Source organism: Molothrus aeneus, chromosome 24 (assembly GCF_037042795.1).
Source record: "Molothrus aeneus isolate 106 chromosome 24, BPBGC_Maene_1.0, whole genome shotgun sequence".
Taxonomy (NCBI): domain Eukaryota; kingdom Metazoa; phylum Chordata; class Aves; order Passeriformes; family Icteridae; genus Molothrus; species Molothrus aeneus.
In genome coordinates, this window is record NC_089669.1 from 6,995,308 (window position 1) to 7,011,574 (window position 16,267).

Sequence of the window (16,267 nt, forward strand, 5' to 3'; positions counted from 1 at the left end):
AGGGCTCCTGTAGATATGGGTCCTGGGAGTAGGAGGATTTGTGCAAATAAAGTGGCGGGGGGGGGGGTGCTGTGGGGTGGGGAATTGCTGACTGAAGCCTCCTTGCCCGGTTCGTCCAGCTCTCTGGGGCCGGGAGTGATGCAGCCCCGCAGCGAGGGGCACGGAGGGCTGTGCCCTGCCCGCGGCGAGTGCGCCCGGCCCCGCCTGCCGCCCGTCGCTGTGCCGGCCGTGTGCCTGGGAGACGCGGTCGGTGCTCGGCGATGCTCGGCGGTCCTCCGATCGGCCGGGGGCGCTCCAGAGCTCTGCGCTACCGTCCCGGCGTGCTCCGCGCGGCTACGGTAGATAAAGGGCCGGACCGGAAGTGGCTGTGGCTGTGAGCGTGTGTGCGCGCGCGTATGTGCGTGTGTGCGCGTGTATGTATGTGCGCGTGTGTGTATGTGCGCGTGTGTGTATGTGCGCGTGTGTGCGTGTGCGCGTGTGTGCGTGTGTATGTGCGCGTGTGTGTGTCTGTGTCTGTGTCTGTGTGTCTGTGTGTGTCAGTGAGGGGTGTCCGTGTCTGTGTGAGGCGCCAGCCACCCTCCCTCCCTACACGTTGATCTTATTCGATCGGCCGGGCCCCGCCGGGCCGAGGTGAGAAGAAAGCGCCGCGAAGCCCTCGGGCGCTGTGCGGCTGGGCCGGGCGGGATGAGTCGATCAGATAGGCGAGGCCACGGCCGCTGAGCGCCCTGCGATTCTGACCCGCGCCCACGTCTGCAGCCCCGGGGCCGACACCGAGCCGCTCCCGACAGCGGCGGAAGACGAAACGCCCCAGCCTCATCCCGGCCCAGCCATCCGGGCCACGCGGGGAGGCGGGAAATGCTCCCTGCCGCAGGCTCCGTTCGCACTTTGCAGGGCTCCGTGCTGGCCTTGCGGGGCCTGCACGCTCCGTGCCGTGCTGGCAGTGGTTCACCGGGGCCTGCAGCTGTGTGCGGCACAAAGGCTGTACACGGGGCTGTCGTGGCACCGTGCCATGTCTGTGAGCTGAGCGCGGACCTTGCTGGCCCCGCGGGACACCGGGGACTCTCATTAGACCTACGAGCTTCATGCAACATGGCCTCTGTGTTTTATTGAGGGTGTGTGGTGATGCCCATGGTGCTGACAAAGCTGTGATGGTAACCAGAGGACAGCCCCTGTGGAAAAGTACAGTTGTGCTAGTAACAGGATGGCCACGGTCATAACAGGAGAACAGCTGTGGTGATAGCAAGAGGATGTCCGTGGTTATGCCAAGGGGACAGTAAGGGTGGGTGACCGAGGGGTGGCTACAGTGGTGACAAGAGGATGAGCCTGAGAGGACAGCCACAGAGGTGAAAAGGGGACGGCTGTGGTGGTGATGAGGGGACAGCAGTGATTCTGCCATTACTGGGAGAAGCAGCTACGGTTGCTGCTGATGGTGGCCCTGCTGTGGGGACACTCGGAGAGGAGGTCACCAGCTTAATAGTGCCTGGCAGCCTTCGTCTGCCGGGGTGACACTGTGGATGCCGTGGGGCATGGCTACCCCATGCCTCTGTCTCTAGCTGTGGCACAAGTAGGCATGGGGTTGTCCCCATGCTGCCATAGGGACAGGCATGTGTCCTTCCTGTGGCCGTGTCCCCCCTGCCCGTGGTACTTGCTGGCATCCCTGTGCCACCACAGATGGACATGTGTCACTAGTGTCCCCCAACCCACAGGGTGACCCTTTGCCACGAGAGTTGAGACCTCTGTATCACTTTAGCAGCTCTGTCCCTCATGTCCTCTCGTGGCTGTGGCCCCCATATGCCCGTGTTCCCCATCTCCCTGTGTCCTCCATGTCCCTGGTGTTCCCATGTTGTCTATATCCTTCATGTCCCCCTATGTCCCCCATCTCCCTGCGTTCCCATGTCAGCTGTGTACCCAGTGTCCCTCTGCAGCCCCTTACCAGCTGTGTTCCTATGTCCCTCATGTTCAGATATCCCCTGTATCCTGTGTCCCTCTGTGTCCCCCATTCTCCCGTGTCCCCTGTATTCCCCGTGTCCCTGTATCAAGTGTGCCTGATGTTCCTGTGTCCCCCGTGTTCCTATATCCCCTGTACCCCCTAGGTCCCTCATGGCCTCCATGCCCAGAATATGCAGCCATGTATGTCTCCTGTCCTGTTCCCAGTGCAGTGGGGCTGGCCCGGCTCCGTGAGGACATGGCCTGAGGGGCACACGAGTGGCACCCAGTCTCCGGTGCGGTGGAGGCAGCTCCGGGGTGCGGGGGGCTCTCGACCCCCCCTCGCCGTGTCCCGGTCCTCCCCCAGCCCCGGGCGGCAGGAGGAGGGGCTGTTCCCGGGGGCGGGAGGCGAGGGCGTGATGCCCCGAGACGGTCTCGGTGCTGTCCCTGGCGTAACATTCCTAAATCCGTTTCCAAGGATAAATTCCCGAGGCCGTTCCCGGGAACGCGTTCCGGGGATTACATTCCTAGTCCCGTTTCCGGGGATACACTCCCAAGGATGATGGGGTTCCCGGCGGCGTTCTCACGGATAACACTCTGGTCCCGGTGCCTGATGCCAATCTCAGGGTACCATTCCCGGGTGTAACCTTGGCCGTGCTGTTGTTCCTGGGAGTTCCCTTCCCGTGTATCTATTCCCAATACCGATACGCGGTGCCATTCCCATGAATAACATTCTCGATACCGATTCCCGGTGCCGTTCTCATGGCAAGCTTTCCCGGAGGCGATGCCAGTTGTCGTTCCAAGGGAATCTATTCGTGATCCACTGCCCGTTCCCGTTCCCTGGGACGATGCCCCGTGCCATTCCCACCGTTCCCGGTGCCCGTTCTCGGAGGTGATGCCCGGTGCTGTTCCCGGGGGTTCCTCTCCCAGTGCCTATTCCCGTTCCCGGGGGGGATGCCGGGTGCCGTTTCCAGGGGTTCTGTTCCCGGTGCCTATTCCCGTTCCCGGGGGCGGGGGCAGGTAGCGGCAGGTGCGCGGAGGCCGGGCCGTTGGCGGGGGCGGGGCAGCGGCGCCGGTGCTCGCACCGGCCGAGCTGCCGCCGTTGCCACCGCCGTTGCCGCCGCCATGGCCGGTACCGGAGCCCGGTGGATGCCACTGGCGCTGTGTCTGGCTGTTACCGTGTCACCGGCACGCACCGGAGAGCAGCTACACGTCTGCAAGGAGGTACCGGCACCGGGAATGGCGGGGGGGGATGGGGGGGTGGGCAACCGGTAACACACCAGCACCGCTGCAACCACCCCCAAATTCCCCCCACACACCGATGAAACGGAGTCCCGGAGCATGGGGAGGCCGCTCCCTATGAGATGAGGGGGACAAGGAGGGGACAGGTGGGGGTCGGGCATCCCGGTGGCACCGGGGATGGGGTGTCTCCTATAGGGGGGAGGGACTGGCCGACCTCCTGGGGGCCCGGGGAGCAGTCTTTGCTCCCAGTGGCTCGGCCAGAGCCCGAGGGTCTCCTTTGGGACCCCAACTGGTGTCACCCCATCATCGTCCCTAAGTCCCTACTCCTCAGACACATTGGGGTCTCCCTGAGTGCTGCTGGGGGTTGACAAGGAGCGGGGGGGGGACAATCCCAATGGCCACGTGTCATTTCCAGCCCAGCACGTGGTATTCTGTGAAGAAAAACTGTCACTCACCAGGATCTGTCCACCTTGGGGACAGCAGGTGAACCCCCAAATGCTCTCCCTGGGTTGTCCGTCTTGCCCCCCCCCCCCCAAGTTTTCCTCCCTCCTCCTCAGACCTACGTCTGCTTTTAATCTGGGCCAGGATTTTTTTTTCTCTGATCCAATTATTTTTGTCCGTGTTCCATGATCCAGAGCTGGAAACAATAGACTGGGGCTGGCACCTGCCCCAGGAGCAATCAGTCCCCCAGAGGGGGTGTCCCCTGTCCTTCACAAGGGACAGCCCTCCTCCCTCCCCTGGCCAGAGCAGAGTTACAGTGGCAGTAACTGTAACTGGGTGCCCTCCACCCTCAGAGCCACCCTGGGGCTGAATTAGGTCAATTTATGTAGATTTAATGAAAATATGGAAAAGTTTAGGAAGAGAGAAAAAATACCCTCTCCCCAAGGAAATCCCTCAGGACTGAGAGGAATGTGGTAGTTCAGGGCTGCTGAAAGTTGGAGCGACCTTCCGGGTACCCCCAGGGTGGTGGGGACCTTTCTCTGTGTCCCCATCTCAGGGCCAGGGGGGGTTCCATGCTGCCTGTACATGGGCAGGGCATGCTGCAGGCATCTCTCTGTCCTCAGTTTTCCTTTTCCACCCCCCTTTTACCTCTCCAATCCCTCTTTCCCCTTCACACCCCCCCATCCCCCTCTTCCCCCCCCCCCCCCCCATTGCTGTGTTTCCAGCTGATGGGAACATCAAAGCAGTTGTTTTCTCATCAACCTGCCACGCTCCAGCAGCCGCTGGGACATGAAGCCACAGCACCAGCTCTGACACCTCAGCGCTGCTGCAGGGGGATGGGGAGCTCCCCTTGTACCCCAAATCACAACACCACCACCAGATGTGTCCTTCACCCTGCCCACGCCATCTGTCCCTGGTGTCTCCTCACCAGCCTTAAGCCAGTCTCAACTTGGTGCAGCTGGGAGGATGGGGGGGGTCACGGTGCCTCTGCTGTCTCCAGCACTTCCTGGTTCCCCCTGGCCCCCCCTGCACTCCCGCCCTATGCCCGGGGTGCTCCCTGGCTGGATCCGGGTTGTGCCACAGCTGTTTGATGAGCAAAGTGTGTCACAGCCGCGCCAACGGGCGTGACGGTGCCATGTGATCCCAGGAGCATGGAGGGGGCGCAGGGGTTCCCCTTCACACCAGGGAGGAGTGCAGGGCTGCTGCTGCTCCAAGGCTCCTGGGCAACCCCAGCCAGATCATCCCCCCACCCACAGCAACCCCATTTCCCACCATCTTCTCAAACTGCCCTCCCTCACCCTGCCGCAATGCTCCCCCACTCTGAGCATCCCCCTGGTCCTCAGCTCCCCTCAATCCAGAGCATCTCCCACCCAAATCACCCCCATTTTCCAGCATCCCCCAACACTGAACTCTCCCCTGCCCCAGTATCCCCCCACTCTGAGCACTCTCTCAGGCCCCTCTCTCCAGGCCCTGGGCACCACAGGACATTGCCACACCTTAACTCAAAACCATCCCTTGAAGGCACTGCAGGGCCGAGGGGCCAGCCCCTGTCAGGGAGCAAAGGGTGCGGGGGCAGCCCAGGGTGCAGCTCCCTGCACGTTTCATCTGTGTCTCCTGCAGTCCGAGTACCACTACGAGTACACAGCCTGTGACAGCTCAGGATCACGCTGGAGGGTGGCTGTACCACACACACCTGGTCTCTGCACTGGCCTGCCTGACCCTGTCAGGGGCACTGAATGCTGTAAGATTGCCACCAGGAACGGCATGGGGTTAGGCTGGGGGGTGGGAATGGCGGGGATGGGAAATGAGGGCGAGAGGAGGGAGAGAATGGGGAGACAAGCACAGCCATTGTTGGCTCCAGTGCAGGCAGGAGGATGGAATGGGATGAGTGGGATGGTAGAAGAACTACAAGCACTGGGATGGGATGGAATAGGAATCACACAGCAACTCCCTGGGATGGGATGAGAGGGATGGGAACCACACACACGGAAGCATTGGGGTGGGATGAGACAGATGGGAATCACATGCACACACAGATAGGACGGGATGGGAATCACAGATAAAGTCATGGAATAGGATGAGAGGAATGGGAATCACACACTGGGATGGAAATCCCCTCATGCCACACATGCACCAGGACAGGATGAGCAAGATGAGCACTCACTCACCTGAATGGGATGAGAGAGATGGAAATCCCACACACACATGCACCAGGATGGGAGGGGAATCACACACACAGTCACCAAATGGAATGACAGCCATGGGAATCTCACCACACACACATGCACCAGGATGGCTGAGCAAGGTGAGAATCCCCCTCACACAAACTTACCAGGAGGGATGAGCAGGATGGGAATCCCAAACACATGCCCCCCAAACCTGGGGGTGTCCCGGTTCCATGGTAGAGTGTTACATCCTGCCTGGATTGGGCAGAGCTGGGCATCAGGTACCAAACCTCATGGATGGGGGGGTTGCCTTTGTGGAATGGTAAGAATTGGGGATCCCAGCACCTCCACCAGCTGGAGCACTTGGAAATGCAGAGCTGAGGGTGATGAGGCTGTAGCAGCACCAGGAGGATTGGGGGTGACCCTCCACGCCCTGTGCCCCTGTCTCCATTGGCAGCATTCTCCTGCAAGGCGGGTGAGTTCCTGGAGATGCAGACGCAGACGTGCCGGCCCTGCGCTGTGGGCACCTATTCGCTGGGCACTGGTGTCCGCTTCGATGAGTGGGACGAGGTGCCCCATGGCTTCGCCAACGTGGCCACCAACCTGGAGGTGGATGACGGCTTTGGCGATGCGGCAGAGAACTGCACCACGTGAGTCACTGTGTCACTGGCTGTGATGCCAGCACATGGGCACCTGGCCTGTCAGGACTGGGTGCGGGGCACAGCAAGCAGGATGGGTGTGACACCCCTGTGCATCCATAGCGCCCCTGTGCATCCAGTTGCCCCAACACCCTTCTGTCATCCTGCCCTGGGAGGTGACACCAGCAGGGGCACCGTGGTCGCAACAAGGGAACACCCAGCTGTATCACCCACCCCCCAGGTGTGGCAGGACCCCAACCCCACGGGACCTCCACATCAATATTCCTTGGAGACGGAGCACCCATGGAGGTCCCCAGAGCTCCTATGGGGGTCTCTACAGCACCCATGGGGATCTCCACACCCTGTGCCACCAGCAAGAGCCTTTCCTGCCACAGCCCTTTGATCCTCACTGGCAACCTCTGAGCTCTTTTGGTTGTGCTGGCAGCCACCAGACCCTTCCAGTTGTTCCACAGCCATTAAACATCCCACTGGCGAGTTGTACCAGCAGCCATAAACCCCTCTTACTTGTACCACAGCCATCAAGGCCTCTCAGTTGTACCAGCAGCTGCCAAGCCCTCCCAGTTGTTCCACTGCCACTGAATTTCCCACCAACTGTTGTACCAGCAGCCACTGGTACACAGCAAATACCAACAGCCACCAAACCCTCCTGGTCGTACCACACCACTGAGCCTTCCCAGTTGTACCAACAACCAAGAAACCCTCCCAGATTTACCAACAACCACCAAACCCTCAGTTTTACTGGCACCACCACGCTGCTCCATTGATGCCCCTCTTAGGCATTCCCTACTCCCAGTAGCGTGTTCCTCATCCAGACACGTTCCCAGAAGAGGGGGACCCCACTCTCTTCTTGCAGTCCACACGGCTCTCAGCAGGCCAGGGGATTCTCCCGAGGGAGATGTGTCTAGCCATCACATCTTGCCATGTCCCTAAGATGTGCCCAAGCCCTGTGCCCCCCATTTCTCCCCTGCTTCCTGGGGACCCTCCCAGCTAGCCCTACAATCCTTGTCCTGCCTGCTGAGAGTGGTGACAGGATATATCACTTGCCCCAGGTCAACGTGGGTGCCACTGGGGGACTACATCGCCTCCAACACAGATGAGTGCACAGCCACCCTCATGTATGCTGTGAGCCTCAAGCAGTCGGGGACTGTCACCTTCGAGTACATCTACCCTGACAGCAGCATCGTCTTCGAATTCTTCGTGGGTGACAGGGGCAGGGATGGAGGATGTGGGTCTCTGGGGACATGGGAGGGTCCTTGGGGGCATGGGAGGGGTCTCTTGGTACATGGAGGGGTCCATCGGGATATGGGAGAGGATCCTACATGGCATTAAGGGTGCCTAGGTACATGGGAGATGTCCCTTGTGACCTGAGTGGGTCTGTGGGAACTCCTCAGGGGTCCCTGGGGACATGGAAGGAGTCCCTGAGAACATTATGTGTGTCCCTGGGGACATGGCAGGATCTCTGGTGGATGTGACAGTGGTCTCTGGGGACATGGGGAAGGGGACCCTGGATATATGGGAGGGGTCCCTGGGGACATCATGGGGATCCTTGCAGACATGGAGGGGTCCCTGGGGACATGAGAGTGGACCCTGGTGACATGAAGGGAGCCCCATGGGATATAGCAGTGGTTCATGGAGACATGAGGAGGGGTCCCTAGGAATATGGAGGGTCCCTGGGAGCATGGGGGTGTGTCCCTGGGGACATGCAGGGTCCCTGTGAACATGGAGTCCCTGACACTCACCCTGCAGGTGCAGAACGACCAGTGCCAGCCCACGGTGGAGGAGTCCCGCTGGATGCGGACGACAGAGAAGGGCTGGGAATTCCACAGCGTGAGTGCTCGGTGGGAGGTGACACCGGGGAGGAGGTCCCTCGGTGCTGCCCCGGCGTTTCTTGTCCCTCCCGTGGGACGAAGATGCTCCACGAGGCTGAGGAGGGGGCAGTGGATGGTGACAGACGGGGGTGCCACACACACCCCTCCACTGGTGCCAGCCCCCTCCTTGGCAGCAGGATCCCCCACCCACGGTGCCAAACCCATCCCTGGCAGTGGGATTACCCAATCCCATGGGATCCTTCTCCCAGGTGGAGCTGAGCCGTGGGAACAACGTGCTCTACTGGCGGACCACCGCCTTCTCCGTCTGGTCCAAGGTGCCTAAACCGGTGCTGGTGAGGAACATCGGCATTACAGGTGGGTGGGGGCAGGAAGGAGGGTCTCGGGGGTCGTGCACCCCCGTCCCCGCTACCTGAGACTCCTCCCGCTCCCAGGGGTGGCCTTCACTTCCGAGTGCTTCCCCTGCAAGCCCGGTACCTTCGCCCCCGCTGCCGGCTCAACCGCCTGCCAGCCCTGTCCCGCCGACACCTTCTCTGGCAAAGGGGCCACCGCCTGCCAGCCCTGCGACCCTGACACCTACGCCGGTGAGAGGGGACACCCGGGGCTCCCCCCGCCCAGAGCTGTCCCTCTAGTATTTGACTCTGGGAAGGGAAGGGGTGATGTGGGGAGCAGGGGTGACCTGACATCCCCTGGTGGCGACAGTGTTGGCGCCCCCGACAAACCTGACACCTATGCTGGTGAGGGGGGACACCCTTAGGGGTCCCTTTGTCCCCGCAATCTGCACTGCAGGAGTGGCCCTGGGGGAGGGACAGATGATGTGGGGAGTAGGGAGCACCCACCACCCCTTGGTTGGGAGGGAAGACAAAGACACCCCACGTGGTGGGAACAGCACTGGGGTCCCCGGGCTGTGCTGGCTCACCTGCCGTGTTCCCCCTCGGCAGAGCCCGGCTCGGGGTCCTGCAAGCCACGCCCGCCCTGCACAGACAAGGATTTCTTCTACACCCACACGGCCTGCGACGCCCGTGGGGAGGTAATGCAGGGGCAGCCTGGGGTGGGCGCCCTGTCCCCGGTGTCCCCCCCAGCTCACTTGCTCCCCCGGCAGACCCAGCTGATGTACAAGTGGGCAGAGCCCAAGATCTGCAGTGAGGAGCTGCCACAGGCGACCCGGCTGCCATCCTCGGGGGTCAAGACACGATGCCCCCCCTGCAACCCTGGCTTCGCCAAAGGCAACAGCAGCACCTGCCAGCCCTGTCCCTATGGCTTCTATTCCAACGGCTCTGGTAAGGTGGCCCCGTCATTGTCCCCAAAGCGTGACTGGGGCACCCTGAGCTGCTGGGGGAAGGTGGGTGCCACTCCAGTGCAGGGTTGTCCCCTCCTGTCCCCATGGCTCCAATAAGGACACCCCCACCACTGTCCCCAAGGAATAACTGGGGTCTCTGGGGCTACCAGGGGGAGATGAGTGCCACGTCAGTGCAGGATTGTCCCATCCTGTTCCCATCATTTTTCCAAAGTGGTGACCAAGGCACCCAAAGCTGACAGAGAGAAAAGTGGTACCACCCTGGTGCAGGGCTGTCCCTATGTATCCAGTAAGAACATCCCAGTTATTGTCCCCAGTAAGTAACTGGGATCCCTGGAGCTGCCTAGGGAAGGTGGGTGCCATCTCAGCACAGAGCTGTCCTCTCCTCTCTCCACCATTGTCCCCAAGAGGTGGTTACCAGGTCATCCCAAGCTGCAGGGAGGGGAATGTGGTACCACTCTAGTGCAGGGCTGTCCCCTCTTGTCCCCATCACTGGCCTCAAGGGGTAATCAGGGCACATCAAGCTGACAGAGGGGGAGGTGGGTGCCACCCCTGTACAGGGCTGTTGCCTTCTCTCCCCAGCCTGCCTCAGTTGCCCAGAGGGCACTGAGCCAGTGCTGGGCTTGGAGTACAAGTGGTGGAACGTGCTGCCCCCCAACATGGAGACCACTGTGCTCAGCGGCATCAACTTTGAGTACAAGGGCATTGCAGGTAGTGGCAGAGGGCTGTCCCTTCCCTGTCCCTTGCCGGGGCACTGACAGGGACATCTCTGAGTGTCACTGCACCCCTGCAGGCTGGGAGGTAGCTGGGGACTACATTTACACAGCAGCTGGAGCCTCTGACAGCGACTTCATGATCCTCACGCTGGTGGTCCCTGGCTTCAGGTGAGGTGGGGGCCACCACCAGGGAGCAGGGGGGACACGGCCATGGAGCAGAGCTAGCAGTGTCCCCACGCTGTCCCCAGCCCTCCAAGCCCAGTGCTGGAGGACACAGAGAGCAGAGAGGTGGCCAGGATCACCTTCGTTTTCGAGACGCTGTGCAGCGTTGGCTGTGAGCTCTACTTTATGGTGGTGAGTGGGGAGACACAGCAGTTTGGGGGGGCACAGTGAATTTGGATGGTGCCACCTCCCCCATCCCCACAGGGTGTCAACTCACACACCAACACTCCGGTGGAGACATGGACAGGCTCCACAGGGAAACAATCCTACACCTACCTGGTGGAGAAGAACGCAACCATGAGCTTCACTTGGGCCTTCCAGCGCACCCCCTACCACGAGGCGGTGAGGGACAGGGGACCCTCTTTGAGAGGGCTGGAGGGTCCCCACTTTGGAGGGTCTGGTGGGGGGTGACGGGCAGATGGTGATGGTGCTCTCGGTGCCAGGGCCGGCGGTTCACCAGTGATGTGGCCAAGCTGTACAGCATCAACGTCACCAATGTGCAGGGGGGGGTGGCCTCCTTCTGCCGCCGCTGTGCCCCGCAGCCCACTGGGTCCTGTGCCCCGTGTTCCCCTGGCAGTACTGTGGACCCCAGCTCGGGCATCTGCCAGCCCTGCCCGTCTGGCACCTACCTGCGGGGCCACCCCTCCGACGGGACGCCCACCTGCCACCCCTGTGGCCCTGGCACACACAGCAACCAGGTGACTGGGGATGGCAGGGGGTCCAAGTGTCCATATGTGTCCCCATGGGTGATGCCAATGGGCCCCAGAGGAGTGACACCAGCCTCCCCCAGAGCCAGGATGTCCCAGATGGTGACACTGGCTAGCACCAGGAGGGTGACACCATCACGGGTGGGTGACACGAGCCTCCCCCAGTCATCCTGGGTGCATGACATTGTGTCCCCATGGAGCTGACACCAGCACCTTACAGCCATTCTGGGTGGGTGACAGGATGGGTGGCAGTGTGGGTGACTGTCTGACCCAGAGTGGGTGATGCCTGCCCTCCTTGGCCACCTCCAGGGAGGTGACACCAGCCCTGTGGCAATCCTGGGTGGATGGCAAGGTGGGTGACAATGTCTAATCCTGGGTGGGTAACGCCAGTCCCCCAGCTGTCCCCAGAGAGATGACACCAGCCCCTCCCAGCCACCCCAGATGGGTGACAGTATCTGACAGTGGTGGGTGGCAGTGGGTGACCCTGGTGGGTGCCACTATGGCCCTGCTGTCTCTCAGGGGTGGTGCCAGCTCTCCAGAGTCTCCCACAAGGGTGTCCCCAGTGGGTGGCATGGCCATCCCTGAGCTCCCTGTCCCTGTTCCCAGCTGCGATCGCTATGCTACAACAACTGCAGCCTGGCACTGGCACTGCCAGGCCGGATGCTGCACTTCGAGTTCCCGTCGCTGGGCCAAGGTGCCGGGGTGGGCACTGGGCCCAGCTTCACCCCCAAAGGGCTGCGCTACAGCCATCACTTCCGCCTTAGCCTCTGTGGGCACCAGGTGAGAGCTGTGTGGGAAAACACACGTGCACACATGGGAACACACCCAGGGGGTGGGCACAGGCACACAAGTGCAAACACAGGCACGTGGGTGGGCACTCAGGACAGTAGGCACACATGGGCAGGAGGCCATGGAAACATGCATGCAGACATGGGAACACACCTGGGAAGGCACACAAGGGCACACACAGGAGGGCAGAGGATCATGCATGAATGTATGGGAACACAACTGGGCTCATGGGTGGGTAGTCATAGGTACACAAGTGCAAACACGAGCACACAGGTGGGCGTACAAGTGGGTGGGCACAAGCACAAGCGCAAAGATGGGCACAATGGGTGAGTACTCAGGAGGGTAGGCACAGGAACACAGGTAGGAGGGCTCACAAATACATGTGCACACATGGGCATCTGGATGGGCGAACACGGGCACACACCTGGGCCCACAGATGGGACGGGGCATGCAGGTGGGCAGACACAGACACACACGTGCATATGTGCTCGTAGTCATGCAAACACAAGGATGTGTATGCAAACACACATTCCCACATGCAGGTGTGCAAATACAGGTGTACATACTGTCACACCTGCACTTACACACCCACCCACTTGTGCAGTCACTTGTGCACAGTCACAGAAACACACCTGCAAAGTTGTGCAGACACATGTGAATACTCGTGTAAACACATATGGACACTTGTGCAGCCACACCTGTATACCTATGGCTCTGCACACACAAGTGCCAGTCCCTTGTACACACAGTCTCACTCCACACATGTGTGTCGTGTATGTCCCCACAGGGCAGGAAAATGGCCTCATGCGCTGACAATGTGACAGCCGGTCTGGGGGGCCCTGCCCGTGTGGTCACCTCTTATGTGTGCCAGGCCATTCTGGTGCCCCCTGATGTCACCGGTGCCCGTGCAGCTGTGTCTTCTCAGCCTGTCAGCTTGGGTGACCACTTGCTGGGTGAGCAGGGAGGGAGGGGGACACCCTGGGGCACTGGGACACCCCAAGATCACTGAGACACATGGGCAGGACAGACACTGGAACATCTTGGTGGCACTGGCACACCAACACTGGGACTCCTCAGGGGGACTGGGACAACCTTGCGGCACTGAGAGTGGGACACCTTGTTGAGACTAGGACACCCTGGCGGCACAGGAACCAGGACATCCCAGTGGCACTGAGAGTAGGATACCCTGGTGGGATTGGAACACTCTGCTGGGACTAGGACACTGGCACTAGGACATTTCAGCAGCACTGGGATACCTTGATGCCATGGGGACACCCCAATGGGACTGAAATACACCCGGATGGGACTGGGACACTACAGAGCACCTTGTTTGGGATTGGGACATTGTCACTGGTGTATGTCACCAACAACCCCAGTGGGACTGGGACACCATGATGTGACTTGAGACACGCTGGTGGGACTGGGACACTGACACCGGGACACCCTGTTGGGATTGGGATAGCCTGGTGGCACTGGGACACCCTAGTAAGACTGGGACCCTCTGGTGGCACTAGGACACTGGGACTGGAACACACCCCAGTGGGACTGGAGACACCCCTCTCTCCCTGCAGGTGTCACCACCAGCTCCGTGCTGGACGGCATCGTGTCTCCCCCAGAGCTCTTCCCCCCCAGCCACCCTGACCTGCCTGACATCATCTTCTTCTTCAGGTGCAGGCAGGTGACAGGGGGTTGACAATCACACTGTACTCCCACTGTCCTCCTGACCTCCCATGTCCTCTGGCAGGTCCAACGACATGACACAGCCCTGCAGTGGTGGCCGGGCCACCACCATCCGCCTACGCTGTGACCCCCTGCGTGTCGGCACTGGCACCCTGGCTGTCCCCAGGTGGGGAGGGGACACGGGGAACCCCGAGGGGGGTTTTGGGTGACCCAAGCATCTCCTGCTGTCAGGGTTGGGCATATATCCCTGGGGTGCTTTGCTTTGGAGACACCATAGTCACAGTGTCAGTGTCCCTCACTTTGAGGTGTCACCCCGGCTGTTCCCAGGTGGGGGGGGCGTGGGGGGGGTGGGACACTGGGGACACCAAGGGGGGCTTAGGGGACTCCCAAAGTGACCCAAACAGCTCCTGCTGTCACGGGTGGGCATGTCCCTGAGGTGCTTTGTTTGGGGACGACAGTGACATGGTGTCAGATTCCCTCACCCTGAGGTGTCATCCTGGCTGTGTCACCGGCGCCCTGCGTGTATTCAGGTTGGCAGTGAAAGAAAGGAGTCCTCGGGGGAGGTTTGGGAACCTTCAAGATCCCCTGCTGTCATCGGTAGATACTTCTTTGGAGTGCTTCACTTTGGGGATACTGCTGTCATGCTGTCCCGACCCTGGGGTGTCACCTTAGCTGTAATCCCCACTTTGGAGTGTCACCGTCACCTGAGCCCCCCCTTTTTGTCCCTCCCCAGCAAATGCCCCGAGGGCACCTGCGACGGCTGCACCTTCCATTTCCTGTGGGTGACGGCCGAGGGATGTCCCCGCTGCTCCAGCTCTCACCGCCGCCCCATCGTCGGCGCCTGTATCGGCGGCGTTCAGGTACCGCCCCGTGCCCCGGACTGGGCTGCGGCTCCTGCGGCCCCTGATCCCCCTTTTCCCCCCATCAGAAAACCACCTACGTGTGGCGGGAGCCCCGGCTGTGCCACGGCGGAGACGCCCTGCCGCCGCAGGTGATCCAGGCGTGCCGGAGCGTGGATTTTTGGCTAAAAGTGGGAATTTCCACTGGGACGTGCGTGGCCGTTTTGCTGGCCGCGCTCGCCGCTTATTTCTGGAAAAAGACTCAAAAGTGAGCAATTGGCAGCGGGATTTGGGGACACGGGGGCTAGCACTGTCACGGGGGGGTGATGGTACCGCCTGCTTTCCCAGGTTGGAATACAAGTATTCCAAGCTGGTGATGGACGCGGCGGCCCGGGAGACCGACGCGACGTCGCCCGATAGCTGCGCCATCATGGAGGGGGAGGACGCGGAGGACGAGCTGCTCTTTGCCACCGAAATGTCACTTTTTGGAAAACTTAAAGCCCTGACGGCCAAGGTGAGTGGTGGGGTGGGTAGCGGGGGTGGAAACAACCCTGGAGTAGCCACCGGACAAGCCGTGGTGGAGGTGGGATTTGAGGATGGTCCATGTCTCAATTCCCCACCCCGGGGGGGCTCCGTGTCTCAGTTTCCCTACTCCAAGGGGGGCTCTGTGCCTCAGTTCCCCACCCCGAGGGGCTCCGGGCCTCAGTTTCCCTACCCCACAGCGGATGCCGGATGGATTCGACTCGGTCCCGCTCAAGACCTCATCCAGCAGCACCGATCGGGAGCTGTAAGAGGACGGGGGGCACCCTCGCATCTCGCAGCCCTCCCAGGAGCTGTGACGGGCCAGAGGGGCACCCATGGACACCCCGGCCCCGGACAGCTGTGAAGGGAAGGGGGGGTACCCACGGCCCATCCCCCAACGTGGCCTTAGGGACCCGCTTCGGACCGGAGCCTCGTTACGGCTTTTGTACGTGTGTCCCCACCCGTGCCCCCCACCGTGTCCTCCCCATCCCAAGCACCTAAAAATGCCAAATACAGGAGTGGGGTTTGTATAAGGGCTCCATGTGTGTGGGCACACGGGGGCGGGGGGGTTTTGTATAAGGGCTCCATGTGTGTGGGCACACGGGGGCGGGGGGACACGCCTAGGGGATGCGGGGAGTTGAGCGTGGGCTCCAAAAATGGGTGGGGTGAGGATGTGGGGGTGTCCGCAGGGTGTCACACGCGTGGGAGTGGGTGCCTAGGGATGGAGTGAGGGAGCAGCGGAACTTTGACTTCTATCTGCACGGCCCCTCATGGGGGAACTGCTGTAGGGTCCCCCACATGGGTGGAGGCACCAGAACCCCGCCGGGATCCCCAAGGAGGGGACAGTGGGGTGACATGGGGTGACGTGGATGGCCACAGTCGTGCCATGGGGTGCTGTAGAGGGGCATAGGTTGGCTCTTGGGAGCCCCATGAGCAGAGGGGTGCGAGGTGTCCTCGGGTAGGAGATCCGCAGAGCCCACCAGTATGCCTGGGATGTGGCTGAGGAACCCCAGGAATCCGCGGGGTGCGAGGGCCAAGACCCCTCTGGCGGGGGGGGGGGCTCAAGGATGCTCGGACCGCTCGGGCCCCTCCAGACCCCGCCATATCCTCCCCAAACCCTCTCAACACTTCCCGATACCCCCGTCGTGCCGCTCTGCCTGGGCCTCCCGGCCCGCCGGAAGCCCCTCGCGGCGGTCGGGGCTGCTTGGCCCCCGACGCTCCCCGTCGCTGCCGCTC

At 61.5% G+C, this 16,267-nt stretch overlaps 1 protein-coding gene and 1 non-coding gene across 2 annotated transcripts; both read left to right on the forward strand.

The window, feature by feature from the left end:
* Nucleotides 1-431: 431 nt before the first annotated feature.
* On the forward strand, nucleotides 432-742 carry LOC136566384 (small Cajal body-specific RNA 2). The gene has a single exon (XR_010785018.1). It is a non-coding gene; the product is annotated as a small Cajal body-specific RNA 2 (non-coding RNA).
* A 2,251-nt stretch (nucleotides 743-2,993) lies between these two features.
* ELAPOR1 (endosome-lysosome associated apoptosis and autophagy regulator 1) lies at nucleotides 2,994-15,564 on the forward strand. Its single transcript, XM_066565173.1, has 22 exons — nucleotides 2,994-3,150; nucleotides 5,230-5,350; nucleotides 6,232-6,424; nucleotides 7,483-7,630; nucleotides 8,180-8,260; nucleotides 8,511-8,616; nucleotides 8,694-8,843; nucleotides 9,201-9,289; nucleotides 9,362-9,539; nucleotides 10,139-10,267; nucleotides 10,350-10,440; nucleotides 10,521-10,626; nucleotides 10,699-10,836; nucleotides 10,938-11,192; nucleotides 11,808-11,981; nucleotides 12,778-12,943; nucleotides 13,562-13,658; nucleotides 13,735-13,836; nucleotides 14,404-14,530; nucleotides 14,599-14,777; nucleotides 14,858-15,023; nucleotides 15,232-15,564. Exons 1-22 carry the CDS (start codon nucleotides 3,052-3,054, stop codon nucleotides 15,298-15,300), a joined length of 2,964 nt encoding a protein of 987 aa, XP_066421270.1. The 5' UTR covers nucleotides 2,994-3,051; the 3' UTR covers nucleotides 15,301-15,564.
* Nucleotides 15,565-16,267: the final 703 nt, after the last annotated feature.

What these genes read in the sequence shown, in the direction of transcription:
- ELAPOR1 (XM_066565173.1), top strand. Translation starts at nt 3,052, where the DNA reads ATGGCCGGTACCGGAGCCCGGTGGATGCCACTGGCGCTGTGTCTGGCT. An exon ending in TGAGTACAAGGGCATTGCAG is followed by an intron (nt 10,268 to 10,349) that starts GTAGTGGCAGAG and finishes GCACCCCTGCAG; the next exon opens with GCTGGGAGGTAGCTGGGGAC. An exon ending in CTGGTGGTCCCTGGCTTCAG is followed by an intron (nt 10,441 to 10,520) that starts GTGAGGTGGGGG and finishes CGCTGTCCCCAG; the next exon opens with CCCTCCAAGCCCAGTGCTGG.